The sequence below is a fragment of the Erithacus rubecula genome, assembly GCF_903797595.1.
Source record: "Erithacus rubecula genome assembly, chromosome: 15".
Lineage (NCBI taxonomy): Eukaryota > Metazoa > Chordata > Aves > Passeriformes > Muscicapidae > Erithacus > Erithacus rubecula.
The window spans coordinates 10,976,455-11,003,547 of NC_136667.1; the positions used below are offsets into that span (position 1 = coordinate 10,976,455).

General features: G+C 46.4%; 2 protein-coding genes and 1 long non-coding RNA gene across 7 annotated transcripts in view; all 3 read right to left on the reverse strand.

The window, feature by feature from the left end:
* Nucleotides 1-654: 654 nt before the first annotated feature.
* On the reverse strand, nucleotides 655-8,631 carry RAB39B (RAB39B, member RAS oncogene family). Its single transcript, XM_079318560.1, has 2 exons — nucleotides 8,281-8,631; nucleotides 655-4,154 (listed from the first exon to the last, which is right to left on the reverse strand). Exons 1-2 carry the CDS (start codon nucleotides 8,493-8,495, stop codon nucleotides 3,728-3,730), a joined length of 642 nt encoding a protein of 213 aa, XP_079174686.1. The 5' UTR covers nucleotides 8,496-8,631; the 3' UTR covers nucleotides 655-3,727.
* Nucleotides 8,632-11,344: 2,713 nt separating this feature from the next.
* On the reverse strand, nucleotides 11,345-17,163 carry LOC306808261. 2 transcript variants are annotated; one of them, XR_013775944.1, is made up of 3 exons: nucleotides 17,139-17,163; nucleotides 16,145-16,262; nucleotides 11,345-11,672 (listed from the first exon to the last, which is right to left on the reverse strand). It is a non-coding gene; the product is annotated as an uncharacterized lncRNA (long non-coding RNA). The 2 variants fall into 2 exon arrangements; XR_013775945.1 differs by lacking the exon at nucleotides 17,139-17,163 and adding an exon at nucleotides 16,867-17,111.
* A 1,642-nt stretch (nucleotides 17,164-18,805) lies between these two features.
* The window catches only part of LOC306808239 (synaptotagmin-like protein 2), a 37,113-nt gene continuing 28,825 nt past the window's right edge, over nucleotides 18,806-27,093 (reverse strand). For all 4 annotated transcript variants that reach the window (XM_079318573.1, XM_079318571.1, XM_079318572.1 and 1 more), the window contains 7 exons: nucleotides 25,923-26,092; nucleotides 25,672-25,774; nucleotides 24,898-25,059; nucleotides 24,115-24,193; nucleotides 21,952-22,051; nucleotides 21,505-21,710; nucleotides 18,806-20,464 (listed from right to left, as the gene is read on the reverse strand). In XM_079318573.1, the coding sequence (XP_079174699.1) occupies nucleotides 20,319-20,464; nucleotides 21,505-21,710; nucleotides 21,952-22,051; nucleotides 24,115-24,193; nucleotides 24,898-25,059; nucleotides 25,672-25,774; nucleotides 25,923-26,092 (966 nt within the window). In that variant the 3' untranslated portion in view covers nucleotides 18,806-20,318. The remainder of the gene's footprint in view (nucleotides 20,465-21,504; nucleotides 21,711-21,951; nucleotides 22,052-24,114; nucleotides 24,194-24,897; nucleotides 25,060-25,671; nucleotides 25,775-25,922; nucleotides 26,093-27,093) is intronic.

The window sequence follows — 27,093 nt, forward strand, 5'->3', positions numbered from 1 at the left end:
CCACCCCTGGCTGGTCCTAAGGCAGCAATTGCCTACCTTTGTTGTGCACAACGAAATGACCAGTTAAGCATTTTTGCACAGTCAAAGCAGAACCGAGCAAAATCAGCCCCAGCATGTGCCAGTGCCAGGAGCTGCTGCTGTGTGTCAGAAGGCAGGGTGACAGCCTTGCAGCTGAAATGGCTCCTGTATTCAAAGGTGTCTGGTTCGTGGGGGATGGGAGATGGCTGTGGCCATCATATCTCAGGGTTTGGCATTTGTGTGTTTGATCTGAGGTAAATAACTCCAAAACTTAGAGATGAGCTCAATGACAGTCCTTGCCTATGTCTATCTGCTCTGCCCTTTGCTGTTGTAGCTGCTGTGCCCCCAGACCTGCAGAGGTCTCCTGGAGGGACCAAGGCTGCAGTGCCTGCAGCTGCTGGCAGCAGGGGCTGGCTTTTTTTCTCCGAGCAGCTGGTTTGGTTTTTCTCAACAAGGCAGAAGACAGGTTCTGCAAAGTGAGGCAGGCCCTGCAGGGAAGAGTGTCCAGTGGCTGTGAGGCAATGCCTGGGAATGGTGGATCCAGCCCTGGCTGGAATACAGAGCAGGGACAGGGAGCAGGGAACACACTAAGAGAGAATGGGCAGGGGGAAAGGGAAAAAGACAAAACCACCAAGGTTTCTTTACAAGTTTTGAATTTCACATTATCACATAGTAACCATTTTGCTAAATACAAGCATATTTTCAATCACATACAGACAGCTAAATACAGCATTATTTTCACATTTCGTTACAGTGCATAACAAAGCGAGGACAGTGTAACGTACGCTTTTATTCTGGAGGTTCTGAGCAAGTTCAGTTTAACATGCAGATTATTTTTAATATGTGGTAGAGACCACAAAGTTAGCTTTTGCTTTTTTTTTTTCCTCTTTTTTCTCCTAGAGTATAAGAGCTCCTGACCTATAGCCTGTGAGGTATCACCTTCTGATTTCTCAGTCTCTCTAAGTCAAAGCATTAAAACCAATTGTTAGAAAAGAATTCTTAGCGTATCCAATAAGTTCTTCATCTTAGAAAAAACATTCCAAATTTTTTACAGATGAATCTACATTTCCTATATCTTAATAAGCTGTCTAGAAAATGCAAGGAGTTAGAAAAAGATGTAATGATTTCTCTATAATTTAATATAACAATTTATAAGTAGTTAAGACAGTGTACATTTTCTTCTGTAGTGTTCCTCTTTAGAATTAGAACACTTCTGTATTTAAATTGAAGATTTACTCTGAAGGCCTGAATGCACTTACTGGCTTAGGCTTTCTGGAATTTCTCCCTGGGAGGAGTAAAGGGAAATGTCCAAAACCCATGAAATAAAATATTGTCTGTCTCATGAAAAGTGATCTTTCCCCTTTGGCCAGGCTCTCACATAGGGAATTATAGAATTTGACTATTGCTAAAATGCCTGGTCCAGCTCCTCACTGCCCCTCACGTCACACTCCAGCTCTGCCCTTGGGGGTGCTGATATCTTCATCCAGACACCTCCAGACACAGTGTCCAGCTGGCCCCTGAAAAGCTGAAGCAGCTGTTTGGTGGACTTTCCATCCATGGAACAAAGAATCTGACCCTGTGGTGCTGTCTGTCCCTGCCTTTGTGAAACAACTAACTGAGCTGGTGTGAGCAAACCCTCACTCTGCCCTGGCATCGCCCCAGTTCCTGGGGTGCTCCCTGCACCCACCTTTGCTCACCCAGAAACACATTTCTCTTTTTTTAATCTTCAGGGCACTCAACTCAACCACAGGTGCCTGGCATTGACTGGCCTTTAGCAGGAGGGTACATTGACAGCCTATTCCAAGCAGTGACAAGCTCATCAAGAAGCACCAGGCCAATTCCACTCCCCTTCCTGGCATTTGCTCCCTGTGCCCTCCCAGCAGGTACAGTGCTGCTGCTCCCCTGCAGAGCCCTGGAACTGAATTGTTCCTAGAACACCAAAACCAAAAGTTCTCAGGGCTTGGATTATTGGGTTGGGTTTGCTACGGGTTTGGGGTTTTTTACAGCTTCAATACAGAAACCACATGTTTTTTCTTAATATAGTTCTGCCCATGTGCTGCTGCAAACTGTGAGAAGGAGAAACAGTCTGAACAACAGTAATCAAAACCTGTATTTCTGTAGTTGGGGCAGATTAAAAAGCTGGAACAATTTTTTTTTCTCTACTCAGAGGCCCAAAATAAATACTAGATGCTTCCTGTGGCTTTTGCCTAATCCCTTCCTCCTGCCCATTGCAGTTTGGTGTATAAAGCTTTCAAACACAAGTAAAAAGTAACTATAGTTTTGTTTGTTTGCTTTCAATAGGCTGAACTTTCCTAATTTGCTACAGGAGCACTGCCATCCCATTGCACTTCAAAAACTTGGGTTAGAATTTGGCAGAAGCAAAGCTTTTAAGTGGTGAATGGCATTCCCAGGAAACATCCACCTAGATACACCTTTTGTGACATGGCTGCCACCCCATGGTGGCCAGCCTGAGATGGATCCTCTTTTATCAGGAGGAAAACAAATTTTATTCTTGAGTGTGTCTTGAGGCTTTCCTTTCCACCTGCTCAGACACTCCTGCTGTGTGTTCCACCTTCTCAGTGCCAGTTCTCTTCCACAGAGGTCAAGACAGAAAATTACACTTTAACAGCAGAAAGTACCAATGGAAGCTGTTGCTTTCAATGCTATTTAACTTCTTGAAGAGCAATTTACACCTTTTAGGTTGTCTGATGCACCTGAGTTAAGCTTTTCAAGTTTCTTATTTTCTTGGGTTTCTTTTTTCCCTTCCTCCTTTCCATTCCTCCTTGTGACCTGGCTGGTAAGGTCAGCACAGTGCTGTTACTGAGACAGAAATGGTGTGTCCCACCTGGCTGCAACACCCCAGTCTTAAGACATAACACCTGAGGACATGATTCTCTCTTTATGCTCTTGATCACTTAATTCTACTGGAAAGCCCTGAACTTGGGGTATTTTGAAGGTACTCACCCAGACAGTGAATGAGTAAAAATTACATTGAATAATCTCTACTGCAGTAAGAGTTGCCACTTAGAATCTTGGTACTGCACAGCAAGAAAAACACTGTTAAGGGAGAAATAATTTAAATTTTAATTATCAATCAAATAACTACTGTTTTCCTCTTTAAATCCCACAAAATATTCTTTGCTATCGAACTAGGTTCAAGAACATAAGAAAGAAAACTTAGAAGTGTGCATACCATGTCAGTAAACTTCTCCTGCAGAACTGTCCGTATGAGGAAATGGCTTCTGTGCTGCCTTTAGACCTTCCTGGAAAGAAATAGCTGACACAAACCAAGATGTCCTCCTGCTTTCTCTCTGTCTGCCTGTTTGTCATACGCCTGAGTATCCATCCTGTGGCTCCAAAAGCCAGCAGGGAGCTATAGGTTTACTTAAAAGGTAACGTGTACAGTAGCCTGTACCAACCATTCAGCTCTGTATACTCTCTCCTGTGTTGTGCAGCCCCTCATGTCTGCTTCCTGTGTCCTTACAACATCCACACGCACCCTCACTCATTCTCCTTCAGGTTTGTTGCCCCCAGTTCTGAAAGGTTATTTGGAACAGAACATTTCTTTCCAGGGTTTGTCCTGGTGTCCAAAACAATGTGGGAGGCTGTTCACAACGGGAGTGTTGCTCTCCCTTCTGTCACACTGAGTTCACTTAGTAAAGTACATTTGGTTAGTAGAGTTCATCACCACTCACCTCTCTAGAGGAGCTCAGCACAAGCACCGTCTATCTGATTTCACCACTTCTTCAGAAGAGTGCACTACATTTGGGACAAACCCGCTCTTTACACCTTCCCACCCCTCCTGGATTGAAATGTCCCCCCTCTTCACCAGCTCGTATATATCACGAGTCAGATCAGTGAAGGCCTTCTCCACGTTAATGGCATCCCGAGCTGAGGTCTCAATGTACTTCATACCATAGGCAGCTGCCAGTTTCTCTGCCTCGTGCCTGGTCACTTGCCGCTGTGTGTCGAGGTCACACTTGTGACCTACCAGAACAAAGACGATCTGGTATGGCTGGACGTGCACCTTGGTCTCCTCCAGCCACTCATGGACGTTCTGGAAGGACCTGCGGTTTGTGATGTCAAAGAGGAGGAGTCCCCCAACCGAGTTCCTGTAGTAGGCTCTGGTGATGGACCTGCAAGCCAAGGAGCCACAAGAGTGTTAAGTTACAGCTATCTTAATCTATGTTTAAGAAAGCAGCATTACCACCACCCTGTCTACCCTGGCAAGAGAAGGCCATTCAGGCAATGTCTTAGGACTTTCTCGCTTGTGCTCTTTAGAACTTGTAATTTAAAAGGAAAATTTATTTTGGCTTCAAGATTTCACACTTGGGTAACTGCCCCACTGACTTATTATGGCTCTCTTCAAAATCCCCACCACCACTTTTTACTCTCATGGATTTCTGTATTGAGTCTGTTTCTGTATTGAGGCTGTTGAGTCCCACCCCCCACCATGTCAGTTCTCTGGACACCTCATCCAACCCACTGGTTTAGAAGCACTGTGACAAATGAAAGGAAGGATTCAGCTGAAACCAAATACCCGCTCTCTGACAGCCACATAAAAGCAGGAGGTCAGAGATCTGGAAGGCTGACCATGGGGTTATAGTTCCCCTCCATATACCTGGGATGGGGCATCCACCCATCCATACAGCTTCTTCCACTGCACAACTGGATTAAAATGACATTGCAGTGACAGGACACTGTTACTGTTAGTGGCACTGGCAGGAGCAGCCCGTCTGACCTCCAGAGAAACAGCAAAATGATACAGGAGCTCCCAAGGAGAATCTGCGCTAACACTGCCAAATACTGGTAACATTAAATAGTCACCAAAAAGACCCCAAAACTGCAGGCTGGAAAATGGAGTAAATCTCCCACAGCTCTTGCAAGCTAGAAGGCAGCCAGAAGCAGCACAGGAAATCAGCAAACACAGGGCAATGGAGCAAAGCTGAGGCCATGAGGCTAAGCAGGGCTACAGTTCAGTGACTACTACACAAAGGAAAACCAAGAAGCTGATGAACAGTGGTGTTTCTGCAAGTCATGAATTCACTCTAAATCCAGAAGCAATGATTGATCTCAGTCCCTGGAGGAATTCACACTCAGGCCTGAACTCTCCTTACTGGAGTAATATAAGCACTGATGCATTTTACCTTAGAACAAGTCTTTTCTTGGCCAAGGCTGTTGTTAGGTGCTGTTTGGTCCTGTATTATATGTATCTGTCAAAACTGCCCCAAAAAAGGATGAACTAGATTTTTCAAGAATTGTTTTATCAACAAACATATAGTGATGAGTGAAAATTCACAGACAAAACTGAAGAAAGCTAGAAGCAGGGTAAAAAACATAGTTGGATAATTTCTCTTCAAATGTTTGGCTTAGGGACAACAGTCACTCCTCACATTTGGCACTGGGAATTAGATCTGCCTTTTGCTATCTGGCCAGCTGCAAACAGATACTGGCACCTAGAATTCACCCCCACACTGTCACAAACATTTCTGCTTCTCTCTTGTGCTCTGCTGGCTCCTCCTGCCAGCAACAACAATGCCTCAGGTATTTCTGAAAGACATGATGAGATCTAAGCTGAATGCTGCTTCAAGGTAAAATCAGGTGAAGGTCTCAGTGCCTTTTCCTCAACTCTTTTCCTCACTGATCTGCAGGAGGCAAAGCATATTGCCTTCATGCTGCACATCCCTCTCCAATTCCTTTACAAGATTTCTACCTTCCCTCCTCTTGCCACACACACACACTGACACAGAGCAGTACAGGGACTTGCACCTACTTTGGCCAAATTTTAACATACAGGCAATGTCTCTGTCTGGGAACTGTCCCCTTCTCTGTACCCATGGTGGGGACACCTGCACCCAGGGTCCATGCCTGTTTGAGTTTTTCCTTCTCAGCTAAGGAAGAGCTACTGGCTGGAAAGAGACAGCTCTTCTGTAGGTGATGGGACACAGTTCCAGGGAGCACTTTTGCTTTTGCTAGCATTATACAGCATTGCATTTGAGACAAGGAAGTAACAGTATTTGAGCAAGGAGAGATGGGCAAAACCTGCTGGATGGGAAGAATTGGACCCTGCTCTTCTACAGCTCCAAAGCAGCACCAACACTGCCTCAGGCAGCATGTTTTGGGGCCTGGTCTGGCAAAAGAGTGGCACACAAATTGCTACTAATTTATGGAGAGTGAAACAGCTCACAACAGGGGGTCAGGAAGAACAAAACTGTAACACAGCTGCTGCTCAGAGAACACCAAGGTGTTTTCAAAATAACTACAGTGGTTTGTCCTCCTGGGACAGCAGTTAAACTATGTGAAGCAGACTGGAAATGCTCAAATCTGAAAAAGGGGAGCTCATTCTTACAGATTTCCATCTCAAGAAATTCCCTGTGCTTGACAAATGACAAAAAAGTTTCAGGTTTCTGGAGAGCACCTGCTCCATTGTGCTTCTTGCCTATGATAAGTTCAAGTGGCTTTGGCTTATTCCAGTAACACCTAATTCTTGTCTCTGGCCAAGAAACAAACCTTGTAGGAGGAACCCAAGACTTGTCTTCATGGGGCACCATTTGTCGCAGGATTTAGAGTAATTTGAAAGGGATAAACACAAACCAGATTTTGTCCTTGTGGTTTTTGTGTTTTTGTTGGGGTTTTTTTTTGTGGGGGGAGGGTTGTGTGTTTTTGGGTTTTGGTTTTTGTTGTTGTTGTTGTTTGGTGGTTTGTGTTTTTTTGTTTTATTTTGGTTTTTTTTTTTTCCACATTTTAGAGTGTACCATAAAGACCCCTGGGTTTGCTTCAGCTTTTTGCATTGGGAGTTCAAATCTGCACTTTGGCAAGGGCATTGCAAAGTTGCACAATGAGGTTTTTTTAATGTCACTGACCATTCCTGCCCCTTGCACTCTTCCTGCCTCTGCAGGCTGCTGCCCACCACAGCACGGCAGCTGCCCTTGAGCTGAAGGTCACCTGCTCATCACACTCACAACCCAAGTGCCTGGACAGGTCAGCACCAGCACCAAAGGCAAGCAGGGCTCTGAATTTTCTAATGTTTTAAAGAATGAAAATTGAAGCCATCCAACAGCTCTTGCTCTTCACAACAATGGCAGGAACAGGGGACGTCACTCAGGTGACGTCTGTAGAAAACTCAGGTTTTCTGTAGACCTCAGACAAAGATCCAAAGCTGGAAGCTGATGCAACTGCAAGCTAAAGCACCTCCTCTCTCAACAGAATAAAGCATCAGCTCCTGGCCTGCAAGGCCAGGAAAAAAACTTTTCAGTGGATAAGGACCAACTACTGCACATCCTGGGCCAGACACCCATGCCACATATATGAGGGAAGGTGATGAGAGGGGTGAGGGTAGGGGAGTTTTCATCTACTGGATGAAATCAAAACATTCCTCAGGCAAGTCATTACAGGACAGAAGTAGAAGCTGTGTGATGCTACACAGAGATTTGGAACACAGGAAGTGATCCCAAAGGGAGCAGGATGGAAAAGTGGATCAGGGTTAAAGACAGATGAAAAATACAAGCAAACAGGAGACCAGGAGCTGCGGGTACACAGACACCCCTTCAAAATGAGAGCTGTCTGAGCCCCTCTTTGGCTGTGGCCCTGCCTGCTCAAACCAGGGCTGCTGTTTTTCCCATACAGTCCTGTGGGAAACTTGGCACGGTCCCACATGCTGCCTTTACTTTACTTCATCGAGACTTGTTTACTGTTGCTTAAGCTCCCAAATTGTCTGTGCCCATGCGGCGCTCGGCGTGGCGCTCTCCAGAAAGCACCTGTCATCCCCGCACAGCCACAGCCAAGGGTTTATCCCGACCTTTCTCTGTTCTACGGAGAGCTGAGCTTTGCTGTCGAAGCAGAGCACCAAAACACACATTCCAGTGCATTTCGTGAGCCTCGCGTAAGTGTCCGTCTGTGAAACATCCTGGTCAGTGCCTCCCCACGGGGGGAAGCAGGCGCTTTCCCTGCCCGCCACATCCGCTGATGCACAGACACCTCCAGGCCGGGAAAACGCGGACTCAGCTCTGCCTCGGGCCTCGTACCGACCCCAGCGGCAGCGGGGCCGCTCCTCCACATCCACGCCTGCACATCCCGCACATCTGCATGCGACCATTTGGGATGGGATCCAGGGATATTGGGGGGGAGGAGGGGAGGGGGGCACGCTACAAAAGGTGCCAATTTGGCTTCTTTGTCTCATTTCCACACGCCTCACCCGGCCGCAGGCCCCCCGCCCAAGCTGGGCCCGGCCCGCAGCCCCCGGCCCCGCGCCGCGGGTCTCACCGGAACCGCTCCTGCCCGGCCGTGTCCCAGATCTGCAGCTTGATCCTCTTGCCAGGCTCGATCTCCACCAGCCTGGAGAAGAAATCCACGCCCACGGTGGGGTCGGAGATCTGGGCGAAGCGCCCCTCGGTGAAGCGGCGGATGAGGCAGGACTTGCCCACTGTGGAGTCGCCGATGACAATCAGGCGGAACTGGTACAGCCAGATCGCCTCCATCCTGCTGCCGCCGGCCGCTCAGTGCCCGCCCGCCGCCGCGCCGCCCATGCCCGGTCCGCGGGCCCCGGGGCGGCCGCGGCCGCGCCGCTCAGGCGGGGCCCATGGCGGGCGGCGCTGGCCCTGCGCTGCTGCCGCTCCCCGTCACCACCGGCGCATCCCGCCGAGCTCCCGCCGCCTCAGCGCAGCGCCGAACGCGGGGCCGCGGAGCCGCAGAGCCGGCGCTGGAGCCCGGCCGCGAGTCGCTCTCCCGCTGCCGCGGAGCCCGCGCTCGCCCCGGAGCTCCCAGCCGGAGCCGCAGCCGGGCCCGCAGCCGGAGGCGCAGCCGGTTCCCGAGTGCGGGGTGAGGTGCGGGCTGCAGGCGCGGCTGGCGCGGGTGCCGGTGATGCAATGGCGGCCGCGCGGTACCGCACTGCCGGGAGGAGCCGCCAGCCCCGGAACGCGGCGGTGCGGGAGCCGGGCGGGGCGGGGCGGGGCGGGACCGTGCGGGGCGGCCCGGGAGCCCGGGCCGAGGGGACCGGAGGAATCCCCGGGACTGAAGAGATCCCCGGCGGCCGAGGGGAGCCCCGAGGCTGGGGAGGGGGACAGCTGTGCTGAGCCCATGGCCGGGGAGAGCTCACCTTCTTCAGCGCTTCGCCAAGGGAAAGGGAGCGTCGAGCAGGGCGCGCAACACCTTCTCTCTGATTTAAACCCGAGACTCATTTCTGGAGAGATTCAGGCTCCTCACTACTGCATTGAGGGCTTCGTTCTCATAGAAATCTACCGGAGGAGCCGAGTGCTCCTGGCACTTCTGGAGAGCCTCTGCACCGCCCCAGGGTCACCTGCACCACACCAGCCTGTCTGGAAAGAGACAATGGTAGCAGACAACCTCTTACTCATGAAACCAAACAAATACACATGCTCACACATACATATGTGTTTCTATATATATACACTGTGTGTGTGTGTGTGTGTGTGTGTGTGTGTATGACATGTGTACAGTCTCAAAAACTAGCAATTACAGACATTAAATACCCAGCAACTTAAATACCACAAGTCTTAAATCCATTTTCCCTCACTTTGCTTGAGTGGGTTTCAGGCTCCACAGGGTGAAGCGCAGTGTTCAGGAGCCCAAGTGAACACCCAACAGCGCAAGCACAGACACTTCAGAGTGCCAGTCCCTTTTTTGCTCAGGCTGTCCCGAACAGGGAGTGTCACTGCCACGGCAACACACAGACACTGTCCCCTGACTCCGTGGGATACGGCCAAGTTTGAGCACCTACTTTAAATCTCTTGCCAGAGCAGAGTTTTGATCTCTGTGAGTAAAATGCCTGTATTCAGTCAGACACAGAAAGGAGGAATATTGACACTTTTGAAAAATTTATTAATATGTTGGTGGGTTTTTTCAAAAATAAAGATGCTGTCATTAAAAGCTCCTCCCTCGTGACTACTATTGAAATAAATGCATTGAGAGTGGCTGTTATATTCATTAGGTCCTCAAAAAAATGATATTTATATAGGCATGAGACAGCCACCTTGTAAATTGGACTAGGACATTAGAGAGACCATTTTGAGTCTTGAGGAATAAATGGCAAGGAAATTTTTCAATATTCTTTGAAATATAATCTATTTGTTAAAAAATAACAACCCCAAAAGATCCTACTTTAACGTACCTCAGGACAGGAAAGAAAATTGATGAAGCAATCTACACAGCAACAGCAACAGCACAACAGAAAAATATTAAACCTATAAATCCAAGTTAGTGGTACATTAACCAGTGACTCATTGCCAGCAAGGCTTTGTGGGGATCTGGTACACTTCACCAAATGGTTTCTGAGTACTCCATGCCCAATAGTTGAAGCCCACAACCAGGTGTGGCTTCTCTTCACTGTTTTTCTCTCCTCCCCATATGCTTGCACACACAGTTGCCCTATTCCTTTTCTTCCACAGGTCTGACCATGCTCAAGCAGGCACGGGACACTCAGTAACATCCTGTGAGTCACCCACCAGCAGCATCTCCAGGAGCAGCTCAAGGCCCACTGACAGTGAACATTTCCTGGTGTGACCTTTGACAAGGAGCAGCCAGAGCACCTTGACCTGCAGGGCTGTGCAGAGCTGAGAAGAACATCAAGGCACTCAGCAGATCCTGTCATAGCTAGAGGAATTCCTGAAGAATCAGGCACCACTCTTCCCCAGCAAATCAACTTGCAGGACCCCATGATACAGATATTATGTACATCTTCTCTGAACACATGCATAAAGATGAACACCCACTGCATGACTAGGCAGCCATGACATTAATTAGCAGCAAGTGAGAAGGTAGGAGCAAATAAGAGCCTTTGTTCTGGTACCATTCTAGAAAATGGAAAATCTGCTGTCTGAGAAACAGTAACCCAGATTTGATGCAAAATGAGTTTTGTTGGCTGAGGACAGGGCAGCAGGTGCTAGTGAGACACCATGAGAGTGTGTGCACTGATGGCAGCAGTGGGAGCAGCCCCCGTGGGCTGATGGCAGCTCCAGACTGGGGACAACCCTCCAGCACTCCTTCCCATGGCCCTGGGGGCAATTCCAAAGAAGCCCCTTTCCCCTCAGAGCTGGTAGTGCTGGGGAGAGCTGCCTGAGAACCACCTGAGCACAGGTGAGGGCAGGGCTGATCTCAGAGCTTTCTCATCTGCTGGCAGCACCTCTGGGACTCCATAAGCAGGGTCCAACCCAGCAGCCAGCCCCACGCTGGGAAGCCACGGGGAGCTCTGGTGTAGGCAGTGCTGGCCTACACCCTGTGCTGTGTACAGCCAAACATGGGTGACAGCCCTGCCCAAGGGCTTTCTGCACACCTTGCACTAGGTGACAAACATCCACACATCAGCACTGGAGCAAGTATTTCTTATTTAGTAAATTTATTTTATGGCATAAAAGCTGAAACAAAATGAGGCAAAGGCTGGAGAATTACTCTGTTGCTACCCTGTGCTCTCTGGAGTCTCTATCCCAGAGGGATTACATTCACTCCCTTTTAGTGTTAGATGATGAAGCCCTAAGCAGATACTTGGGCTTTTTGCAAGTCCTGTTCCTCAGGCTGGTAGGTGGTGACTGCTGTGCATGCTCCAAGTGGCAGGAACTCCACCTTAGGCCCAGCCCCAGCAGTCCATATGGCTGGGGTGGGATGATCTGGAGGCAGGCAACTCCTCTTGGACAGGAACTCAGCTGTAAGAAACAAAACAGAGAAGGTACTGAGCCATGGTCAGGGATGTCTCAGAGCCAGACATCCTCCTGGACTTCAGCACTGCAATTCACAAAGGTATTTCACAGAATTGTGAAATGGTTTGGGTTGAAAGGGAACCTCAGTTCCAAACCCCTGCCACCTTCCACTAGACCAGGCTGCTGAAAGGCCCATCCAACCTGGCCTTGGATGGATTCCCTCTAAATAGTTTGCTGTTCAGTTGTAGCTTAGCTTTTCTCTCAAACCAGTGTCCTTTACAGCCTGAAGCTGGAGACTGAAGCCATCTCCAAGCTCAAAGCTGCACTACAAGGAGCATCAGCACTGCACACACCATGCAATTTTAATGCCCTTTCAGTTTCCAAGGATACAAAACACAATCAATCAGCCACAATCCCTCACTGCTGGTCTGGCTGCACAGGAGCTCTGTGAGGCAACCCATGTCTGTGCCCCAGCCTGGGACAGAGCAATGATCACAACACACTGGTGAACTGGAGCACCCACATCCACATGCTGTCATCTCTGGCCCTTGCAGGTATCATATTCCAGCCACACAGGTACAATGGAGCTGCTCATTGTTGCAGAGATAAACTGCACCCAAGCAGAGCTCTGAGTCCCTCCACAACCAAACAAGCCAGAGACCAGTCACTGAAAACTCACAGGCCACACACCAGGATGATGGGAGTGCTGAGAGCAGGGCTGGGAACAACATGGAGCAAACAATTTATTAGCTAGTTTTAAAAAGCATCGCTGTTAAATTAGGCCTGTCTAGATGTGACATGGAGACAAATTACACTGTTGACAGGGATGTGATTGCACCCATGACCTGTGGCTGGCTGTGTTGCTGTAAAACCCAGGACAGAGGGAAGGTATTAAGGCGAATTAGTGTTTATTATTTATACGATGCCCACAGTTAGTCAGGGTGGTGCAGACAAGCATGAAGCCAAGGGCACCACACAGTGCTCTGGAACTGACAGCCCAGTTGACAGCAGGCACTGGGAGCATAATTTAGGACTTTGTGATGAAGTGACAGCCTTACAGCCTCCAGCAACAGTAGCAGGAGGGGAGAGCAGGCAGGGCCGAGTGCCAGGAGGCACATGGTATAGCTTCTGTTCCACCTTGGCTTTTGGCTGGCCTAAAGTGCCTTTTGGAGAGGTGGAGCTCTCTAGAAGATTGGCAGCCTCTGTCCCCAGGAAATTTGTCTGTTCTCCCTCTCCAAACAACCCCTGTCAGCAAAATGTTTCTAGTGCACAAGGGAGTGAGCACTGCCCCCCAAGGCAGTTCCAGCCATGCTGGCTTGGGCTCCAGGGGTGGCATCCTGCAGAACTATCACTGGTTCCTCAGTGTCACACTGGAATCAAAACAAAAGCAGTAAAGCAGACACAGGATAAAGAGAATCCTGGCTGAAAGATGTTGTCTGTTCCATTAATGGGACCCCATCAATATAGGAACCCATTATGTAAATGGCTCTCTTACACTTGGTGCCCAGGCTCGTTCTGTACCCAGCTGAGAGAGGCAAGAACATCTTGAGAGTTATTTATCCCACTCAGCTTGATAGGAAGAGCTGTCCTCCACTACCACTTCTCTCTCCCTTGGCTGCAGAGCAGCAAAGGGCCCAATACAGAACAGCTGCCCAACTTCAGACAGCTTCACTTGCCCCATTCCCTGAGCAGAAGGCTCTGACTCTTCATAAGGAGCTTAACAACAGCACAGAGACAGGGCTGCAAAGCCAGTCAGGATCCATGACAGTGGGAGAATGTGAGAGAATGCAGAGAAACTTCAGAAATAACCAGAGAATCCTTTTGAGTCAGCAGAAGTGCACCAGGGCAGTGTTATCATTGGCTTTGCAGGCAGAATGGACAGAGAAGGAGGCCCTGCAAGTGGCAGAGCCACTCTGTGGTGCCACTCAGCACCCATGGCATGGCCTCTAGCCCCAACAGCAGGCAAACACAAGCAAGTAAGCTGAGCTTTCTGAAGAGACATAAAACACGTGCAAAATGTTTCCCTGTGACAATAAACTAAACAGCAACTCCTTATCACGGGAAGGCTCACTCCAGATGCAGCTCTTGGTGTCTTATTTCAGATTACGATCACATTAAAATGGTGATGGGCTGGCTGGTTGAAAAGGGGGCCTGCTATCAAGAGATCATTATATCTGCCTGCATCTGCCTGAATCCTAGCACAGATCCTCCACTGGGAATATTATGTCCTTGTAGCTGTTCTTCCCAGGAAGGGAACTGGTTCTGCTTAGAGCAAATAGAAGCCATTACAATCAGGATAAATTAGTAATGGTGAGTGGGAGAAAGAGAGGAGGGAAGGGAAAGAGATTATTATGATTTTTCTTGCTATAAAGTGGGTGTCTGAGCTACTTATATTGCCAGAAAACAGCTCCCTGGCTTCCCCTCTGAGTCCAGAGTTCAGACTGCCTGCTTATAGCTCAAGAGTTACTTTGAATTGTTAACAACTACTGTAATGGTATTATGGGTTGTTAGATGCATGGAATCTGATTTCTGTTCCTGCTGGTAGTGTCTCAAGTTTAGCAGCTGCACAGGCTAGTCTGTAGAGAAAAAGCAAAACACACTTGAAGTCGTTCTGTTCAGCACCTTTTCATCACAAGCTGCCACACCTGTTGAGGATTAACTGTGGGGTGCTGCAGTGGGTAGGACTTGTGGCTCTGTGGTGTTGTACAGTTTCCATTTTGTAATATACAGGATGCCAAGTAACTCACTAAATCCTGACAGCAGTCCTGGAAATAAAAGGAAAACTGATCCACAGAAATGCCTTCATGCACAGGATTCCTTCTTTTCCTCCTAAAGCAATCTAAAGCAGGGATGGTTTCGCTAGTTTGGGTCCACAACAGAGGCTGAATTACCACAGCCTAGAGACAAGTTCAACCATAATGTGATTTTATAACATTTTAAAAAGCAAATATCTGCCTGCTTAAGCGAGCATGTATTTTAGGTCACTTACAGGGCAATGACTGTATATCAGTCCCTTTCCAGTAGGAATATTTACTGGAGCCCTCAAACATGAACCTGGTGAGACCAGCAAACCTGGCATGCTCAGCCCCTGTTCCTATTTGTGTTTTTCTACTCCTTCTAGGATGCTGCTGCCTGCCAACAGCTTCACCTTCCATTCAGACTTTACTATCTGAGATGAGGCTTTTTAAGTTGAGCAATAGGAAATTAATGCAAAACAAAAAGGAGCTTGATTTGGGGCTGCCAGACTCCTGCAGGGCTCCTTTAGGAGACATATCCAGCTCTCCATGATTCCCATCGCTCTCTCAGAAGAAAGAGATCTCATATAAACCATTTATAGTAACTGCTCCATGGGTCTTCTGGAGATTGATGCTCAGTTGTTGCACTTTCAACCAACCAACCAACCAACCAACCAACCTGTTTAGAAGTGTGGGTGAAGGTGGCAAGCACCTCAGAAGTGGTAATGGCCACTCTGGAGTTGCCCACTGTTGCTCAAATCTCATTGCTCAAAATCAGCCATCTCCTGCTCAGGACAGACCAGGAGATGGTCCTGCTGTCCCAAAACATTCTGAGTCCTCCTGTGGCCCCACTAACTTCACCCTGGCAGAGCTGCTCCTTCTGGCAAAGCCACCATGTGTTGGGTTGATTTGGCCAGAAATGTGTACTCTATCACCATCTGCTGAAGCCGGGTGGGGCAGTGATTCCTTATCTCTGTAGCACATACTATCTGCTAATGGGCCATCTTTAAGGACAAGGTGAGGCACAACCCATCCTCCCTCCAGGAAGATATCATCTGCTAATAGCCCATTAAGTCCCACTGTATGACTGATAAAATTACATCAACCCATTGGGAGATGCTCCAGCCAAGGGGAGGAGCCAAGCTTTTCCCACTTAGATAAAAAACTGAGATTTTGAACAGCAAGTTATCAGTCTTTCCACTGGATTCCAGAGGATAGCTGGACCTTCTCCACATCATCCCTGGATCTTCAGAGGAAATCTGCACCCTTCTACAGGAACACTGCTTCAGCTGAACCACATCTGCACTGCAGGAGGACTGTAGCCACCATTTAATGTCAGTCACCTGACTGACGGGGTGTCAGGTTGCATTCTGACTCTGTCAGTGTTTTGGGTTTGTTCTTTGTAATACTGTATTTCTATTTTAATTTTCCTAGTAAAGAACTGTTATTCCTAATTCCTGTATCTTCGCCTGAGAGCCCCTTAATTTCAAAATTATAATAATAATTTGGAGGAAGGGACTTTACATTCTCCAATTTCAAAGAGAATCTTCTGCCTTTATTGGAAGACACCTGTCCTTCAAACCAGGACACACCAGTACCAGGAACCTCCGAAAAATGGATCTCCTGGGAAGCAGTGGCTGCTCCTGGCTGACCTCATGGGAAGGGATTCTGTTTCAAGGGCTCTCCAGTGGTCAGTGGATCTTGTGCAGCAGCAATGCTGTTGGGAGCTCCAGGAATATGTACCTTGCATATCTGTGCACTGATTTTATATGGGCCTTCACAGGGAGCTTCCCAATTTCTGCTGACAACTTCTGTAACAGTGCTCAGAGAGACATCTGTTTCCAGGCATCCCCTCTAGCACCTGAGGGGTGCAAACTAAGCAGGTGGAAAATAAAAAGGATTGAGCCATGAAAAATCTTCAGGTACAAACCAGACAGATAAAACAAATAATCAAACCTGGTGCTGAATACACTCATGCTCAGTTAACAGGATCAGAAATCTATTTATTCAATTTTTGATACACCAGTCTATTTGATACATTTTTGACTTAACAAGCCGGAAAAAAATGAAGCTTTTTAAAATTTCAACAGATCACATTATTAGAAGGGTTTATTTAGCCAACTTTTTTAATCTCCAAATCTCTACAGTACTTCAAGTTTTTCCCCTGCCTTGGTGAAGGAAAAAGCTAAGCAAATATTTAGCAATGGAGAATTAATTCAGCCACTTCTTTCCATCTCTGCTGAAACACTCATTCAGGATTCAAAAATTCATTCTCTTCTTTAGCTAACTTCTAAACTATTTTCAATAGTTTCTGATACCTGTCATATGAATAATTTTGAATGGCCATAGATTACACATTATATTTGCCTGATGAAGCAGAAATACGCTCTAGAATTTTGCTTTTTCTCCTTTTTTTTTTAATTCTGGAAGATTTCCAAGAAAAAGTTATATAAATCAGACATAACCTGGGAGAAAGCACATTGACTCGGAAATGCAGAAGCCTCATGCCAGGTCTACTCTAGATGCTGACGTTTGTGTTTGATATTAAAATGATGGTGCCCAAGGGCCCCAGGCTGTCAGCCAGCATTCCCTGGGCCCACTCAGACCCTGGGGTCACTTCTGTGTCCAGCAAGAGCCCAGGGGTTACAGTCAGCTCCCACTGCAGCACTGGCACCAGCACCTTCATTTGCAGGGAAACGAGAGACACAAACCACATTCACTGGCAGCACAGTCTTACCTTTCAATGTAGATTGGCTTGACCCATTCTACAACAAACTTGTAAATACAGTCAGAAAACTTTCCATCTGTTTTTTTTTTTTTTTCCTTCAGTTACAGCCCCACTCTTGTTGCCATCAGCATACACCTACAGGCCAGAGTTTCTATTCACATTCACATCATAAACCTCATGCACACACCCACAAGATCCTCCACTTCTCCAGAGGACACTGGCAACAAATGTGCCTTCAACCATTTTATGATAAAGTGCTTTCTGTGCAGTAAGTGAAACAGAGCATAGAAAATTTTACTGTGTCAGAGTCAGCTATGTGACAAAAGTGTGTGAGGTTTGGCAGTATAATCTTTTACTTTGATAAACTACTAAATGCCAAAGAAAGCTTCTTAAGTTAATCAGGGATTAATTTAAATAAACAAGCCAGCAGAAGATTAACAAAAAATCCTCAATGGAATCTGGATACAAAAATATTCTTACTAAGTCCCGTGCCAAGTTCATAAAAGTAACTCTGCTGGGATGAACTGGCCCACTTTTTCTCTTTTTTTTTTTTTCCCTTAATGGCACCACCTATAAAAAATATGTTAATTTTCTGAAAGACCAACACAACCATTTCCAGCTCCATTGATGCAAACAGTACTTTTGGCAACATTGCCATGTACTAATGCTGCATGAGGAGGAGAAGGTAGGTTAACTCTGCTTTCATGATGGAGAGCAATCAGCTGAACACATCAGGAAGAGCCCCGGGCCTGAGACACAGCACCGGCCATTACCAACCACTTTCCCAGGCACACCAGAAGGTCTCCCCCAGGAGCACCCAGGAGGAAAGCAGCAGCCCCATGGGTAACCTCAGGGCTCCTCACAGCAGGCAAGTTATACATATGTCTAAATATTCACAAGTTCAGCACCTAAAGATGGTATTTTTTAAAACACTCGACTTAGGCCCAGTATTGGTATTTTATCCCACAAAGGTAATAAATATCTGTAGGATGCGGGGTTCTGATTGTTAAATGGTTCAGGCTGTTGCTCACCGGAGTCCCTGTGGGAAGGGCACAGCCCCAGCCCGCACGGCTGGAGCTCGCTGAGGGCTGAGCAGCGGTTATGGGTGAGGAGAGGCAGCGACGGCTGCAAGTGAGATTGTGATTGGCTGGAGGAGCGCAGGGACGGCGTGTGAGCGGGAAGCTGATTGGGTGGAAGGACGCGCGGACAGCAGCGCCGCAGCTGAGTCAGCCAATGGGCGCCCTCCTTCTGTAAAGTTCTGTCAGGTTCGGTTTGGTTCCAGTTGTGTCAGGTGGAGATTAAAGGTATGAAAAGGTATGAATGCGATTTCTGCGATAAAGTGATTCCTTCGGATGCACACAGGAGTTCATGTCGCTTTGTTCCCCACTGCTACAAATGACCAAATCTTGGTAAACAAAACTTGTCAGGCTGGACCCCCTAGGAAGTATTTTTGGGCTGACGTTATGAATGCTCGCTCCTTCATTAGACAGTCATTGCTAAATTCCGTTTCCCTATGGACTTTCTCCTAGTGCTTTTATTACTGTGTCTGGTGCATTTCCAAGTATTGTCTTTTTCTAACTGCAATACCACTTTAATTCTTTGGTTTTTTTCCATGAAAGCTGCTGATTATCGCCAAAATGTTTCCATTTAAAGAAAAAGTTTTGTTACTCTAAGTGTACATTTTTCCTTTAATTTATTTATAACCATCTTTTATAAGCTGAAAAATCAGAATAGGCATGAATTAAATAAAATCAATCAATTAAAGAAGAATATCAAAATAATCAGAGAGCCAAAATCTAAAGAGGGATATTTATAAAAATAATTTCTTCATGACGTTTCACTTGCCCTTTGGCAAAAATGCTTCATTTTGGCACAATAAAATTTAACACCTCTTTTGCATGATAAAAATAGGTACAAGACTACCAGCTGATGACTACAGAAGAACATTCTATTTAATCACAATATGTACATCCAAAATAAAAATTACAGAGCTGCAATTCAAAATGCATTCACAACACCACTCCACCATGGTCAATGTGCCAGATGCAAAGTTTTTTGCAAGTTACTGGCAAAAGGGAAATTCCAGCCGCAGACAACTCACTAACAGGCATCGGGAAAGGAAGACTAGAGGGGTGGCAGGAGATGCAGAGGCAGGAGACCCCAAGGAAATTGTAGTTCTGCATTCCCTTCACATTCTCACTCCCTACTTACCTCTCCCACCAGCTCCCAGTATCTCCTGGGTTCCAGTGTGGTTTTGACCTTTCATCCCCGACCCCTGATGGCAGGCTAACATGAGACTGTCTCCTACTTCATTAGTTCATCTTGAAATGTTTTGCACATAAGGCATTGAAAAGGTGTGCTTAGGCCTGTTAGCAATGTAACAATATTTTGCATTTGGGCAAACATTTTAGTTTGCACTCAGGACTCTCCTTTCACAAAAAAACTTGCCTGAGGGCACTGAGGAAGTCTCTGGGAAAGGCAGGGAAACAGCCCCTGCTTGTAAAATCCCACTATCTCTAAAAGCATCCCTGCACTCTTTCAGATTAAAAAAATAAGAAATTATCATATCAAATTCCTCATTGCCATCCTCCTCAGGTTTCTCCATTTTCTGCTGCAAATAGTCCTCTCTTTCTTTAGATGCACCTTGGAACTCAGTTTTCCTCATGTTAAAGAGGTGATATCACTGGTGACAAATGCAAAGCTCCCATTCTCAAACTGTGCTGGTGACTTAGAGCAATTGTACACCAAGTCCAAAGTATACCCCTTGCAGGGAGTATGAATAATACCATGCTGCTGCTTCAGTACAACTACATCTCTGCACAGAAGAATGGCACAAGAAATGGTAAAAAAAAAAAAAAAAAAAGTATCTGTATCTCCTTTTCCTTCTGCCAATGGTCCCAGAGCTTAGTGGAATTCAAATATCCTGAATATATAAATGATTAAACAAAAAGGCAAATTAATTTTCTTCTTAGTCAAGATCATGCAGCCCATCAGTTTGGCATCTTCCACGTCCTCTGTGAGTGGATCAGTATTTAACATTGACACCTCCAAGGTGATGTCCATTAATTGCCTTATTACCCTGACACTTGCAGCCCTATCTCTTTGGTCTCTTTCTCTCTGACACAGGAAGTTTCCTAATTCTAATGAACACATTGGGCATTTCTATGGTTCTATGGCACCAGCAGTGGGTTATTTCAGTTTTTTCCTCCCTGTCAGTGAGCGCAGTGGCAGCAATCCCTCGATCCATTCATTGGCAGCCAGCATCATCTCCTGCCAAAACGCCACCTCCTCCTGTGTGGAGTCCATCCAGTCCACAGAGATGCCATAGCTCAAACCTGAAAAGAATGAGAAAACTTCTGGAGATACACAAACGAGTTCCCACTCCATGCAAAAATACTCAGTGGGATGTAACTGCTGCAGACAATGTCTTAACATAAAAGCTGCTGACTCCCCTTCAGCAAGCTGCACTAAGTATCTCCTGCTTTCCTGTAATTGTCCATTCTACATCAGAGTTCAGAATGAAGTCACTGCAAAAGCCATAAAATGCAAGAGCCCTAAACATAACCTACCAAGGAAAGCAATATTGGACTCAAGCCCTCTCTGCATCTCTTTGAATGGTAAAGAAGGTCTTAAAGGCTTATTTTTTCTCCTTAAAATATTTTATTGTGGATAAGGTGGAGTATTAATCAAAATTCTCTTGTTTCATTTTGACAGGAATCAAATGTACCAAAGCAGAAAAGTGTGTACATCAATTCCAATTCAATCAAAATTTAGGTGCCAAGTACTTGTTTGTGAGTGAGAAGTCTAAATTTAGTTCACAGCTAATCTTGGGTTTGGTGTTTTTATGCCTTATTCTTGTTGCCCCTTCTCTCTGGAGAGTTCATAACCCACCTGGTGACATTAGAGGTGGAAAACAGAGAAGATACAGGTAAATCCAATAGCCACAGTGCACCTGAAAAGCAGACCTTCCAGCTATCCTGAGCCTTGTCCCCCAAGCAACACTTATCCTTGATTGCAACATTGTGAAATCTCTCAGAGAGCACTTCAAGTCACCAGATGGTGCTGTCCTGTGTGACATGCCAGTCCATCCCTGAGCACTCTTCCCTAGGAGGAGCACCAATATAATATAATGTTGGTTTGTCATGCAGCCTGTTTTCTTGTAACAGCAGGGAAATTCTCTGAGGGACCCAAGGAGATTCTTGAGTTTTGCCAGACCTTAGATCTGATGCTGGCAGAAAATATGGGAACAGAGGGTTGTTGCCACGGTACCAGGGCCCCCTCCATCCAAGGCATAGTGTAGGCATCCATCTCTGGTTTCTCTCCAACAGGAAAATAGCATTGTGGTAATTGAGTTAATAGAAAGGAAAATACTCACCTGTCCCAAGGCCCAGCCTGATTCCTCCAAGGAAATGGTTGGTAAGCTTTTCATGATCCCACACAGTGAGCTCAACACAGGCATCTTTCAGATCTTCTGTATGAAAGCCATCATACACAATGGTATGATTGAAAACAGGGTTTGTGTCTCTCTTTATGACTCGGGTCTTTTGGTAGCTCTTCTTACTGGTGTCTGGAAGCACATAGCTTTGAGAGGAGAAAACACACAGCATTAAGCATGAACATTGACCAAGAGCTTTATCACAGCAAGGATTTTCCTAGTTTGGCCACAGGTGAATTACAAGGGCAATTCACCCCTTCAATTCTCCCAGAGCAACACAAAGGCTTTCCATTTTGGAGGCACAGCTGGTGAGCCTGAGAACAGAGTAGGAAACATAGCCCTTTGTGGGGGCAAAGAGCAGGAGCAGCACTGTGCTCATGCACTCACCACTTCACAAAGGAGTCAACTCCAGATGGACGCAACTGCAGCAGGTCCTTGACGTCTTTGACCCAAATGTGAACTTCACCAGAGGGAGGATTCTTGGGACCTGCCATTTATGAGAAGAGAAAAGCTGTCATGCCAGTCGAAGCCATAGCTCCCAGAATGACAGGCCTTCTCTCCAGGGACCCACGGGACCCACACAGTCCCTGTGAGCTCACTGCCTCTCTGTACTGGTTTTGTACATTGATTGGTTTGGGGAGCTGACAAGCTGTTAAACCACTTAGAAAGTTGAACAAGCTTCTGTGAACAGACATTTTAAAACGAACAAACCCCAGGAAATATTCTTTCTTCCTCCTGCGTAGAGGTGACAGGATGGCCGGGCAGGAGCTGCTGCTGGGCCTGGGTGGCAGGGAGGCTGAGCAAGGTCCTGCCTCTGCTGCAGTGCTGGCAGGACTGGGGTCCACCTGCCCCCAGCACAGCCAGACTGGGCCTGCAGCACGGCTGAAATGCTGCTGCTGCTAACATTTAACCAACATTAAGCTCTGCTGTGCTGCCAGCCCAGACCAAGCCCAGGGTCTGCTGGGCCCCAGAAGCAGCTTCAGGCCCCCCAGCAGGGGCCGGGTCGGGCCCCCCTGCAACTGAATGCAGCAAAAGCCACAAGATGTTCATGCAGCCAGAGCAACCACAACCATTTCTTGCTATCCTGGTCCAGCCCCCATCACAGCCACTGAAAAACTCTCCACCGTAAACAGCTGTGGGCAGGGATCACATGAGCATCTGCAGACCTCAGGCGAGATATTAACAGATGAAACCTGCAAACATCCATTCTCTCTCTTGAGTGAAAGAAAAGGACAGAGATAAAGACAAGCATAAAAACAGCTTGGAAACATTGAGGTCAGACAAGAGGAAGAGTCAGGTTCCTGATGGGAGGGAATGGGAAGATGTCTTGGACTGAAATTCTCTTGTAAGCAATGGAGAAGACATTGATTGATATATCAGACTCTTTTTTCCCATAACTCGTGAAAATGCATTTTGGGGGGATGAAGTGTTCTAACTACAGTTATGAGCAGAAGCACCAGTGCTGAAGTTAGCAGATGTTGAAGTGGCTGTAATCCCATAAAAGTTTGAACAGAGAGAGGGAGAAGAGTGATGAAGACCCTTTGCTCCCAGGGAAGAAGACCTCTGTTCCCAGACCTGAAGATAATCTTAGATTTAGATAAACAGAATTTGCACTTTTGAAGAGTTTCATCCTTAAAAATGGTACCCCATAAGTTGACATGGTCCTTGAAAACAGTTGTGAGGAAAACTATGAGTCATGGAAAGGGATTTCCATTCTCCCAGGTGGCTGATTCACTGACACACTGAAGCAATGAAGGAAATGTTTCTTGTGGCGAAGTATCCATAGCCTGAAGAGAGAGACTCTCCTCCCTAACTTGGAGAAAGACTATTTTAGAGATAGTAAACTGGCTGATTTGTTTCTGCATGTTGTCAGTGTGAAAGAAAGGAGGGTATGGGAGGAGGAGAGTTGTTCTGAAGGTTTTATTCTGATTCTTATTTTTTTCTTTTAGTTTTTGTTAATAAAATTTTTCTTTATACCCTTTAAAGTTTGACTCATCTCTTAATCCTATCTCACATCAAGAAATGAGTAAACAATTCTAGTGGGGGCAGTGGCAATTTTGCCAGCACCAAATCCACCACATAAATTGGTGCATTGCCCAGAAAATCTCAAATTGGCGAATCCAAACCACTCTCCCTGGGGATCTCAGCCCTTCAGCCAGCTCTGTCACTCCTGCAGATGCAGAGGCTCCTGACACAACCTGCCAGTGCTGTATCTGACAGGAAAAGAGAAGAAACTGCTGAGCCAAACCAACCTTGTCCCTGCCCCACAGTAACATGGGTTCTGTGCTGCTCCTACCACATCACAGCACCCTACAGTGCCACATGCCCATAACAGGTTATGAGTTGGAGGCTGTTGAGCCCTTTCTCTCTCCCCAACACTTTCCTGGTAAATTCAGATGTGGAAATCACATGTAGGCTACAGGCACTGCCTTTGTGCTGATCTCTAAGATCTTGCTCTAATTAGATTCCTCTTTAAACAGCCCCTAAGCAGATGAGGCATTGCAAGCTGTGTGCTTGGGCAGCAGCCCTTAATGCATGAACCACACTTACCTAGGCTTCCAGGAGGGACATACTTAATGGACAAACTCATCACTCCTCGATGATCCACACCATTAACAGCAGAAAGGCTCTGAAACAGAAAGAGTTACAACTGACCAAATAGAGGATTGTGGAAACACAGCAAGCAAACAGCTTTTGACTTCAGTGAAGGAGCACAAATGGACAAACTGATTTTCCATGGTTGGAGCAACCCATTCTTAGGGCAGGTAATTTATCTGTGGGTTTATTTTCAAACTCAAATCTCTCAGAAGCAAAAGCCTGAGGATTCAGAGTATGCCCTTTCAGACATGCCCAGCTGGATATAATTAAGCATCTTGGTTCTGAATGATAAAGGTCCTCTATTTGCTTAAAAGGGACATATCAGACCTGTTAATTCAGAAGCATGCAGGAAGCTGTACAGACTTTACAAACAGTTGCACCTGAATATTTACCTCTCAAGGCACTTCAGCTGCTTCGCCTAGTACTCTGTTGTTTTTAAGAGATGGTCTCCATGTGAGTAGGGAGACTGGTAAAGTCATGTCAAAGTTGCTGTCAAGGTTGCATTTATGAAAGCATCCCTACAGATCAGTCACTCAAACAGACCCAAGAAGGCCATTAGGCCATTGTTCTGACCACGAAACTGTGCTACGGTGTCCAGGGGTTGTTCTCTAGTACAGCCCAGGTTGTTCTGCTCCACCATACCCAAAGACCTCAGAGGAGTCAGGAAGGATTTCTGCCACCCTCAAGGCTTCACAACTGGGTTAGAAAGCAGAACTGCAGATGAGACACACTTACCCGGGGCTTCAGCGGGTACCAGTTGAGTTTCCTGTTGCTCCAGTCCCAGCTGGCCAAATCTATTTCAATCTCTCCCAAAAAACTGTTACGTCCCAATGGGTCATTGTGCCAAACAGAGAGATTTAATTTTTGGATCAGCAATACCATTTTCTCTATTTTATACTGGAGGAAGAAAGAGAATTTGTTGTTGAAATTTTTCTTCTGTTTTATTCACAAACAGAAATAAACTACTCAAAAGCTTGAATAAACTCTGAGACACTCAAACCCACCAAACACATGCACTACCAATGGACCTAGCTTCAGTCTGAACATCTCTTTTTTTTGTTCCGTAGCAATACTACCACCCTGACAAAGCTTTTCTGCTGAGCACAGAGAAACCTGGCATTCCATTCATCACTGGGCAAAACCAATATTTTTTTCAAGAATTAACACAGGCCTGGGCATTATTAAATAATCCTCTATGCTTTGATAATGCAGACCTTTCTTACCAGTCCTGTGCCTTGTGACTGCATGCCCAGGGAAGGGGAGGACAAACAGCCCTTGCTCTGACTGCAGGTCCCAATGGCATCCAAACATCTGTGTGTTTTTGTCAGAGAAATGTTTGATGCCACACAGATGGGTGCAGAGGAACCTTTAACATTCCAGGCCTCTCAAATCCCAGGGAAGAGCAGTGCAGCACTGGCAGGAGGCAGGCAAAGAATCTGGCCAAGAAGGCAGGATCTTTCCAGACCTGCCTTATACTACAACAGAGGCTGAGTGTGTATTTGTTCTTACCCGTAACACCTCATTGTAAATGGGGTTCACTGTCCTCTTCTTCACTGACGTCTTCCTCTTACCCATCCTAGCTTTGTCTGGGAGCAGGTAAGTTTTTACATACCTAGAAAACAAACTCCAGTTGGACAGGGAAGGGAAGGGGAAGGGGAAGGGAAAGGGAAAGGAAAATTACATTTAAAGAAAAAAGAAAAATCCTCCAGAACACAGACTTCAGCAATGTAGAAGTCACAAGGCACTAAAACATCACTCACGGGTCAGATCTTCCTTTCTTCTCATCCACTACAGCCAAGTCCTTGCACTGGGATATGTGGACCTGGAACTCCCGGTTCTTCTCATCATAGTCTAGAGCAAATTCCACAGTTCCTTGGGCATCCACACTCCCAAAATCACCACTGTAGACACTGAGCACACTGCCACTCACCTGCCAGGGGGCAGAGCAAGGTCAGTGCCAGTGAAAAAGGCACAGTCTGACTCAGTTCTGGACAAAGACGATAGTATGAGAAATACATTCCCAGAGAAAAATATCTGGTGTTCCTGTCCTGGTGCCATGCAATGTTCTTGACACAGAGATGGCTCACAGCTGTGGCTGTTTTCAAGCAAGCCAGGCTGGGGAATCCAAATAAGGGTCTCACAGGGGTGTGCCATCCTAGACCAGAACTTGGAAGCTGAATGCTCAAGAAATACAGAAGTTTTTTCACTCCTAAACCCCAAAACTTTGGGAAATGGACTCAGATATTCCTGGGGGGATCACACATGTCTCTTGTCTAGGTTTATAGGGAATAAATAAGTGATATTCTGACCCAATCTCATCACCAAAAAAGAAAGACATTAAGAGAACTTGAACTATATTATAAAAACTTGTTATTTCAGGTAGATATAGTCACACAATTCTCAATCCATTTATAAAACAGGTTAATAAGAACCTTATCTGTTTCTATCTTTTACTGGTAGAAAGTCACGAAGCACAAGCAAAGCTCAGCTACAGAAATATGAGATGATTTTCTCTTGCACCAATCACTCATGATTCCTGACAGGATATCATAAAATCTAATGATGTTTATAAAGCAAATACCTAACCCTCTTGGCCATTTCTGTGGTACCGTCATGAACGTTTATCAAAAAACCTTCCTAGTAATTAACCCAATTCTTCTCTGTCTTTCCCAGCTTACTGTGGTTCAGAATTTTACTATAATCTCCAAAAACATGCTAAACATCTCCTGTCAGTCATTGGAGCTGTATTTACCATCCCATCAGGATACTCACCCCAGCAGAGAATCCTGAACGAGATTTTCAAGAACACTTGGATGACCTGGACTCATTTTCAGCTCCCAGATGCTCCAGATTAGGAGAAGAATTCATGTGCCCCAAAGTTTTTAACATATTTGATGGGGGTTGTTTTTTTTCTTTTCTCTTTGCCTGTGG

Excerpts from the sequence above, each read along its gene's own strand:
- RAB39B (XM_079318560.1), bottom strand. The coding sequence starts at position 8,495 with ATGGAGGCGATCTGGCTGTACCAGTTCCGCCTGATTGTCATCGGCGAC. Across the intron at positions 4,155-8,280 it reads GCCGGGCAGGAGCGGTTCCG|GTCCATCACCAGAGCCTACT; the intron begins GTGAGACCCGCG and ends CTTGGCTTGCAG.